General features: G+C 28.1%; 1 protein-coding gene across 1 annotated transcript; it reads right to left on the reverse strand.

Moving 5' to 3' along the window:
- Positions 1-2,015: 2,015 nt before the first annotated feature.
- LOC136977767 (monocarboxylate transporter 12-like) lies at positions 2,016-4,796 on the reverse strand. Its single transcript, XM_067273321.1, has 4 exons — positions 4,531-4,796; positions 4,241-4,384; positions 2,938-3,864; positions 2,016-2,146 (listed from the first exon to the last, which is right to left on the reverse strand). The coding sequence occupies exons 1-4, from the start codon at positions 4,724-4,726 to the stop codon at positions 2,016-2,018; spliced, it is 1,398 nt and encodes a 465-aa protein (XP_067129422.1). The 5' UTR covers positions 4,727-4,796.
- Positions 4,797-10,404: the final 5,608 nt, after the last annotated feature.

Raw genomic sequence — 10,404 nt, forward strand, 5'->3', positions numbered from 1 at the left:
TTGTTTATCATAAAATTAAGTTACAAAATCGAGACAAGTAAAGCAGGTTGGATTCGATGTTTGTATAAGATTTTTTTCGGGTACAGTTTGCTTCAGTTTACAATAACATTTTATGTTTTGAGATCAAGATCTGATCGGATTTTTGAGACAAAATACTGGTCAAAACTCTGTTGCATCCAACTTTTGGTCATTATTGGACGATGCAACCAGCTTAACCTCATCTAGAGCGCGATTCGAATCGCCCATGAAAGCTTGTGAAATCCGATTCGTATTCGAATTTGGACCCTTTATGGTAACAAGAAAATCTTGCCACTCTTCGATTTGTAAGTCGCGATTGATTAAAATGATTCCTCTTTCTTAGTTATATTGTATACAGTATGTATTAATTAATGGAGAAAATGGTTTCTAGGAAAATAATCCCTAGAAAAATTAGCAAAAGTGAGCTTTCTTATCGAATAATGTCAGTGCTCGTTAAATAAATGTTTCGAAATTTCTGTTATAATTTATTGTTTCCTTAACACAACATTTTAATATTTTAGATTACTTGTTCTGAATTTAATATGGGAATAATTTTATTACAAGATTTTCATTCTTATTTAAAATAATTTGCTATATTAATCTTCAAATTGCATCTAACGTTATCATTTCCCTTAAAATATGGCTCGTAAATTAAAATATTTAAATGATATAAAACAAAGATAAAACTAAATAATTTATGAATCTAAATGTAAAATAAAAATAAAAAATATTATTCGAGGTAATGATGCATTTTAATAGGCCTTAACGTCCGAACAAATCTCTTTTCGTTAGATAAATTCTATAATCTTATTGCTAATTTTCGCCGTAAGTTATAGAATTTATATGTAACAAAATATACATTGAAAAATTAATTTTGAATACATTAACACGATGCATTAATCTTAGCAGAATCAATGTAAATTTTAATGCAGTCATTTGTCAACAAATTCGAAAGTGGCATAATTAGGTTAGAATATTGAATTTCATTAAGCACGAACGAGAAGTGTCTAATTAATTTCAAAAACGCAGAAAACAAAAGGCGTTTTAATCCTTCTACCAATTTTAATCCGGAGAAAGTTTTAAGTCCGAATTTTTATTTGAATTTTTCCCAGTTCGGGATCTTTTACGTAGTCAAATCCGCCTCTTTGTTGTCATCGAATCGACATCTGGTAGAAAAGGGAAACAAAAGTTCTTTCCTCAGACAAACAACTGTTCAAGAAGACAATTGTTTCCAACTGTGAAGAAACAAAGAGTTATTCAGTCGAAAATTCAACATTCTTTTGTCGGCTTTTGTTTGATTCGTATTGTTGCTAACTATCCAAAGAGGCTGTTGCTTTCAGCTATCCATTCATTATTTCTGTCAAAGAATTCACTTTCAATGAAGATAATTATGTTTCGCTCTAACGAAACTTGGTGTACGGAAGTCTTTCGTACGGTTTCTCTTTTATTTATTTTTATAAAAATTTTCTTGTTTACGTTATACTCGAGTGCGGTCTCTAATTAATTATTATGCTTACGCTGAAAACACGCGAGCTTCATCATTTTTTTCTCACATTCGCGGCGATATCGCGTTATTTACGGAGGCAACAAAGGAGATAACTTACTATCTGTAAAACTTATTTTACTGTTAGGCCAATCTTAGACGCGACTTAAGCTGCTGGAAAATAACATGAAAAAAAGAAAATCAGTCTATCACTCTCCTCTGACTTCCGCAACATTTCCGATTCTGACATTTTACGAGCTTCATCGAGCGGTTCTAGTAGTATTCCTCCCCCTTTCTCTCTGGATTGTTAGCTGCACCAGGTGTCACCAACACAGAAACTTTTGCTAAATTTTCTTCCCTCCGAAAATTTCCCCTCTTCTCGCAAAAAAATATATATATTTAAGCGTACAGATATACATATTTTATAAAATAAACTATTTATTAGTTCCTTTTAAACTGTGTTTACGTATTTTTTCTTAACGATAAATTAATAATCATTGTATAATAAGATGATTTATTGACATTTAAAAAGTAAAAAACTTCTTTTAACGAGCTCTTTTGACCATAAAATTGCAGCAAATAAATGCTGACTTCCAAATACGTAAAATAATAAGTTGTAGCTTCCTACGACATCGCGGCAATAACCTGAATAGAGAAGATTAAAAAGAAAACAGAAAAAAAAATCAGTTATATTTCTGTAGGTTTCTGAATAATGAGATGAGTTTGCGAGTTTGTTTACTAAACTCAAAGAGAATTTCCATTCTTTCTGTTATAAAAGCTAATATTTTATAATCAATTTACTCGAAATAATCTTAAATCTGATGAAATGTTCTTCTATAAAAATGAGATGAAAGAATACACAAAATTAAGTTACTTCTATCAAAATAAAATACAATAATGAATTAAATTAGATTTTTAAATAATCTTATTGTTGTTTTGATTAAGGTTAACGTAAACAAGCAAACTAATTAACGTGTTAAAGAAATGTTTGCATTATTTATTCTATTACCGGATAAACACGGAAAATCATTTTCTCTTTCCTACGTTATACAAAATGAATTCGTTTAAGTTTAGTCAACGAATTTCGCAAACTCATCGTGATTAAGTTATACAGAACATTATTTATTAATATTAAATATATTATCGAAGTTTTTCTTATTAATAAGATGTAAACATAATTATGTCAATGGCGCGTTATAGCTTCACGGGACCCAGGCGAATTTGAATTAGGGAATATGTACTACGTACTCCATGTACCATACAGTGTTAATTTCAGACATTTTTCTTCGGGGGAATGTTTTAGAAAGAAATATTTTATTATAAAGGATTGGTTTGGTGTCCCTGTTGGCGGAGACCCCAGCAATTGCCCTTTTTACCCGTAGGATAACGAGCCACTGAGTTAAGTTTAATACGTGATAAAAGATAACAGTACGTACCTATGAAAAATGGTAAAAGAAAGCTGATTAATCCATTTAATGCTGTCTCAATTCCGTAAGCGTAAGGAAGATTTTCAATACCAAGATACTCTGTATATAACACAGAGCTATTAACGATTAAGCAACTAGCGAAGATACCGTTCAAAATAGTTGCAGTTATCAACATTCCATAACTATTCCATATTGGAATAATTGCAAAAATAGAAGCCAAACTAACGAAGGAGATTTGCATAACTGTTTGTCTTTTTAAAACTTTCAAATCTATGAAAAATCCGCATCCTAAACGTCCAATCACTTCCGAAATCGAAGATGCAGACAAGAGGAAGATAGAGTTATGTCGCGAATTTCCACAATCGATAGCAAAATCGATTATAGTATTGATGAAAGTGTAAAAACTTATTTTAGCTATGATAGATGTTACAGAGATGACATAAAACATAGGAAACTTAAATATATGCAGATACGACATTAATGCTAAGCAGAACTTGTTTGTGTCAGATTTTTCTTTTAAAGAATTCTGCTTATTGGAAGCACTTCCCTCTTCGTTCGAATTGATTAGTTTGGGTTCAAAAATTGTTCTTATTTCTATCTCCCGAACGTTATCAGCTGTTTTGGACTGATGACTTTTACAATCTTCTTCGAGTGTTGTTAAGTTATTTGGAACATCCAATGATTTCTTCCTTCTAGGCACTGTCGTAGTTTTATATAAAGAAGTCGCTATCAAACCTTGAAGTAGAATTCCAGAAATTAATAAAAAACTCCCTCTTAGTCCGTAAAAGTGAATGAGAAAATCTGCGAAAGGTGGAAAGACAAAAGATCCTAAGGATGTGCCAGAAAGGATTAACCCAGTTGCAATTGTTCGATATTGGGAGAAGTAACGATTGATGATGATTACATTTGAGGTTCTAACCACGCCCGAACCAATTCCTAAAATAGAAAAAAAAATTTTAATCAGAAAGAAACATCATAAAATAACAATAAAACGAGGATAAATATAAAATTTTTTCAAACTTTAACATAAACAATTATACTGTTAAATATTAAATAATATTTATAACGGTATCCTAACCATAAATATTTTAAAATACAATTTTAATCTAGTAGATAAGAATAATTTAAAAGGTGCTATAAAATGATTATTTTCTAATCTTGAAGAATAACGCATCTAAGTTCACGTAGACGGGGATAACTAGTAAATGTCACAAGCGCTTAACAATGTTTATGGTAGCGATAATAACTAGATTTGTCAAAAAATAAACTAAGCCAATATTTTATATGTCAAGTTGAATCAAAACAGACTTACCGTACATGATTCCGAACGATAGAGTAATGAAGAGTACTTCTTCTGCCAAGTAACAAAGGCCAAGTCCTAAAGAACACAAGAGAATGCCTGCAAAAACTTGTGTACGAATGTCGAAATATTGCATCAGAACACCAGAAGATAGTGCTAAAAACAACAAAAACACAAATACAAATATTTAAGGCATAATAATTCTTAGAAACTCAAAAAAAGGAAACTTTTTGGCTTTAAAACTTTATATTTTTTGAAAAGTTATTGCTGTTACAGTACGAAATTTTAGAATAAATTCTTACTAGTAAACAGACCCACACTTCTACGGACGTAGAAAGGCCATGCAGCATTTTCCCTGGAAACACTATATACATGAGTGATGGAAGTGTATAATACTCCCGATATACGTAAAACTCCTATAGTGGTGAACATTGTGCAGAAACAAGCTAAAGCCACCAACCAGTTCCATTTCTTTTTCTTACTTGCGATGTTTGTCATCGAATGACTTTACTCACTCGAAATTTTTTATGTTACGATCGAACTTCTAACTCAATTTATAAATATTAGCATATAGAATACATAAAACAATTACTCGTACATTTAAAACGAGATGTCTAAGTATATCAACCAAGTATTTAAATACTCGTAACGATAAAGAAAATAAGATAAGCTATGATAAGATTATATAACAAGTAACAAAGTAAAAACATTTCGTATGCTTTTGATACATTTTAAAATTTATTTCGAGTTAATTTACGCTTATGGATTATTAAGGAAGTAGCCATTGAACTTTGACCTTCTCAGCTGTTCAGGAATTCGTATATATAAAAAATTATAATTATAAACGGTAGAAAATTAATTTTTACGTAATTTAAAGAGCATAAAGACTGGGAAAATGGAGGAATGTGATCTTATCGAAGAATGAATGTACAGGCTCGAATATGAGCTCCTACTTTTCACAGTTCTGTACATTATTTAGATATATTTAAATTATTCTAATTTTTTTTCCTCGTTTTAAGAATGTGTTTTTAAATTTTTATTAAACAAACTTTATGTAGAATATCGAAAACATTAATTTAAAATAAATTTTATCCAGACGTTCTCACTTAAAAAATAATTTTTTTTTTATTTGTTTCCATCATTGTTTACTTTCGTGAAGTACGTTAACATTTTCAATCATATTTATCTCGTCGAGTTATTGTATATATTGTTATTCGAAAACTTTTTATAAGAAAATTTTATTTATTTTGCTACCAAGTAAAGGAAAACGGATTTTAAAATTATGTTTTCTCAATATTGTTCATACGACTCTCGATTTATTTTGATCGAATTATACGGCAATAAAATTTTAATTTTTATATGTGAAAAGGAATATTTTCCTTCTTCAATTTTTCATTTTCTTCCGGTATTTCACAACCAACGGGTCACAAATCACATTCCTGGATAACGCTGACTTTTTAAAACACTAAAAACAGGTCGCTAAATGAAAATGATTGCTTATTTTAATCTATTTGCTTAACCGAATTAGTGTTCTACATATAGGACACTAACTAATAAATCTGTTCATAAATTTGTAATTATTCGTGAAGACATAAGGGCGACGTTACTTTTATATATTGTTATCGTTAAAATATATTTAACCGAAGATTGTAGCTAAAATGATTTGTCAACTAAGTTTGGAGAAAACGAAAATTTTATCCTGTATTTATATAAGATAGTTCGTTCATTCAGCATCACTAAAGATGATTTCATCTTTGAAAGGTCTTGGAGCGAAGGGAATTGAGACTATAACAGTAAATAGAAAGGAAAAGTGTCTACTGGAAAATATTTTGACGTGAAGGAAAGGGGAACGTATGATTATTCAGCCAAACTCGATAAAGATGTATAATAATCTCACGGGTGGGGTCGACAGGATGACAATGATCGCGCATCAATTTGAGGAAAGAAATGGTATTCATTATTTATCACTTATGTTTTGGACCAAACATTTATGTAAAACACTTTAAAAAGATTACCATAAAACATGTTCCTTAATCCTGCCCCCTCACAATAATTTAGCTGATAAACACAGAGAAAAGTAATCCTTGAATATAACAATGCATGGTTTTTGCCTAGTACGTATAGTATCTCAAATTTATAGCATCCTACATACGGAACACCCCATTATTGTAAAATAAATAAATAAACTAGCATTTATTTTACCTTTTCAGGATCTAAATAGACTGACTTCAAAAGATAACACTTTTTTCCAATAATAACATTTCGGGTATTAACGGTTAATACCTTAATTGCATCGGTCTTTCGACCATCTTGCTTTTCAGGTCTCATTAATTTTCAGTTTATTTTTACAACACAAGTGTTCTACATCCTGTACAGTTTCAAAAAATATACATTACACTATGATATGATGGCAGTTCTTAATAAATTCGCGAGGAAAGACCAGAGATAAAGTTTTAACAAAGATCAGTTTAAAAAATAAAAGTAAGAAGAGTTACGTTTACTTTTTCTTATCCAATCTTACTGACAATTTTGTAATAATCTTCAACCGTTTATAAAAATAAATTTGACAGAGTACCGCCTATATTTGTAAGAACTTTATCATAAAATTTTCATTATTTTTGAATAAATAATAGACTAACTGTGAAGTTATTTTTAATGAAAAATAGTTTATCTCGTTAAGTACATTTGACAATATTCCATTTCAATATTTAAAAATTTTTATCTGACATTATCTTAGATTTTTTTTTAAAGTTTACTTAACTGTAATTCTTGTAAAATTCATTCTTACCTCTTTATATTTTGAAATAAGTTTTTGAGAATTTTTATCGAATGATTTATTTTTGTTTTCCTTAAAAAACATTTTTTTAAACCTTTATTTTCAATAAATTTTATAGTCAGAATTTATATCATAAATTGTAAATATCGACACACGACTTTACTTGTCAAGAAAACTATTTTTGTCATATCTACAATGATTTATTTGGCACTGAAATATAGGGCCCAACTTTGTCATCAGATACGTTCACATCATGTACAGATAAGTCTTAATTTTCTATATATCTTCGTAGTAAATCAAATTTATTATAATACGTTATATAATACTCTGTATTATTTTATATTTCGATAATCTAAATATTTAAAAATATCGAATGAAAATTAAAAGTATTCACATTAATTTTGTGTGTCATGTAACATATTTTCTATTATTTTTTTATATAAAATTAATAAATAACAACGTTATATTTTATTTATTTGTTATTAGAGAAAATGCTGAGCATATATTTATTATTATTATTCTTATAAATATTTATAACTTGAAGCTAATTTAATTTATAAACGTATAGATTTAAATTAAAATTAAATATATAAATAAGAGAAAATCATTTTTGGAAAGATATTTATTAACTTACGCAGCAAAATAACCATTGGTTTTTGATCATTCTGTCAAAAGCTAAGTACAAATAAATGATTTATACTTTCAAGAAAACTTATTGGAAAAAACACACAAAGAACAAAAACACTTTTAAAAATAAAATTCTCCGATAGAGCATCGATCAAATACTAAAATTGAAACCATAAATATTTTAAATTTATAAGAGTTTTATAGTCTCTAGTTTTATTTTTAATTGAAAAATGATTAAAGACTTCATTGTTTAATATCCAATATCCAATGATTGATACGAATAAGAACGTTTTATTTTAGATTTCTATACTAGAAACAACAGACAAATCTTACTTTTTCCGTCATACGATAACTAATATTGATATTTTATAATAAAGATATCAATAAGAACATCAGATTATTGTTTTATTTATAAATAAAACAAACCTTCATAAGATTTGTTGACGATGATTATTATTAAAGTTACAAAATCTAACTAGAAAAATACTACACAGTAACTTTTTCTTGTTCTTTTATGCCCGAAACTGAACGAATTATCTTATGTTTCATTCAATCATTTCTTATTTCTGTGTCTGTAATTTTATTATCATATGTTTACAGAAGAACAAAACTTTCTGCACTATCTTCCCCTTACTCTGTTTTAATAGAAGCATGAATAAAACGATTAATTAATTAAAAATTACGTAAAATTTAAAAACTTTTTCTTCGAGCAATCGATCGTTTCTTGTAATAAATTAGCAGTCAAATAATCTTAAATATGTCTGTAAATTATTTTTAAAAAACTTCATCTTATTTAGTCTTTATATCATCTCTCATCCGGTTGCATTTATCGTGCTAATTAAAAAGGTATGAAGTTGCGTATTTCTTTTAAAAAACCAGTTATTTTCTTGCAAGAAAAATTCATTTAGACTTAGAAATAAACAAAAGAGGAATGTAATTTATCCGAGAAAACTTCTAGAGAGGACGATTGAGCCGAATTCTCTCCCTTCATACTAAGAATTCTAACTGTAACTCTTGTTGCATGTTTAGAATTCTTCTATGAATGAAAACCTTAATATCCTACTACAACCTCAAGGACTAGAATAAAATTCCTATTTTTATGATCAATCATCTATTTAATGCATTAAAATCAGTTTTTTAAAAATATATTTTTAAACCGTTAAGATAACATCGATTAAGTTTGAATTATTATCCACTATATGACATTTTAGAACAGCGATTTATGGAAGTTACTAAAAAAAATTATCACGTACTAAAAGTAAATGACAATATATTTATCGTTTAGAAGATAAAAAAAAATGCTATAAATTTTTGTATGGAACCATTTTTTCAAAGTATTCGCCCTCAAAACTTGATTAAAGTAACAGCTCTAATTTAATAATTTATTAAACGAATAAAACCATGAAAAATGGCAAAAAGTAGAGTTGCATTTACTATAAATGTACTGTACATCATGAAGAGTAATTAAACAGAAACAGCTTAAGGCGACAAATAATAAGATAGAATTTTTCTTGTTATCACATCTTAAACTTTTTTTTTCTTTTGTTCACTAAGTCACTCTCAATATTTGTTTTTTCTGTTTAGCAGAAGAAGAAGAAGAAAAAAAAAAGAAAAAAATCGCAGACTGTTTAACCCTTCAAGAACAAAATTTATAGAGAAAGGAAGATAGTTGTTAGTTTATAAAATCGTAAAACTCTTTGCTTTTATGCTTTTAAACGCATTAATATCCTACTTTATATTTTATAGAGATGTCCAATAAAGCTATCGAAGAGAAATTACAGTATATATTTTTTCTTTGTTAACCACAAGATAAGATGGAAGAGATAATTAAATTTGAATATATATATATATTTAAATTTAAATCAATACACATTGGTGAAACAACGAATAGAAAACCTTTGTACAAATTTCCGCTGTTCTGATTTTATATAACATTCCTTCTGTATTTGTTCGTCCGAAAATTTTCTAATATCTTTAAAAGTCCTTCCAATTTAGAAGTAGAAATTTCTTTACAAGTTCAAAATTAGTTTGAATTTTTTGAAGCTAACTTTTGATATATATTTCATCCTCCCCTTTTTTTCAATGTCCACAAGAATCACAATTGATATAATTTAAAGAAATTTTCCAAAATTCCTCTTAAAATTTGTTTTATAATTCGAGTAAAACATTAAAAAATCGATAATAATATGATTTTAAAATGCTTATTTATTGTTTATATAAGAAAAAGATGTAATTAAGAAGAAATTTTTTTCTTAAATTTTACAAACTTTGAGATCTCTCTTAAGAGACTTGTCACATTTAAGTACTACTTAGGTAATAATAAATCTAGTTTCTTCTTCATTCTTAGCGAAAGACCTTTAATTATAGACTATTCGTTTAGTACGCGAATAGCATTCTTTGTAACTCTTTTGTGTATTGAGATTAACAAGTAGCACCATTACAGTACTAACTTCATCGGCGACAGCCAAAGTCTTATCAGCTTCAGTCAGGTGCTATTGCATTAATGAAAGTCACTACCCAATATCGATTTTTCTTTTCTTTTTCTTCTTCTTCACCCTTCTTTTTTCTCGACTAGAAAACCCTCAAATGCATTTGTCATCGATAAAATACTCTTTTTAACCTTTCCTTCAATACAAAACACCTTACAGAATATGGTACAGAATTCAAACTCTTCATTAAAACTTAAAAAATGTTATACAGAATAATTCTGTTTGTATTATATATTACACACGTATAAATTTTTAGTAAAATTTATTAAAATGTAAGGATTTTA

Source organism: Centruroides vittatus, unplaced genomic scaffold (genome assembly GCF_030686945.1).
Source record: "Centruroides vittatus isolate TY-2023 unplaced genomic scaffold, ASM3068694v2 contig_1114, whole genome shotgun sequence".
NCBI lineage: Eukaryota > Metazoa > Arthropoda > Arachnida > Scorpiones > Buthidae > Centruroides > Centruroides vittatus.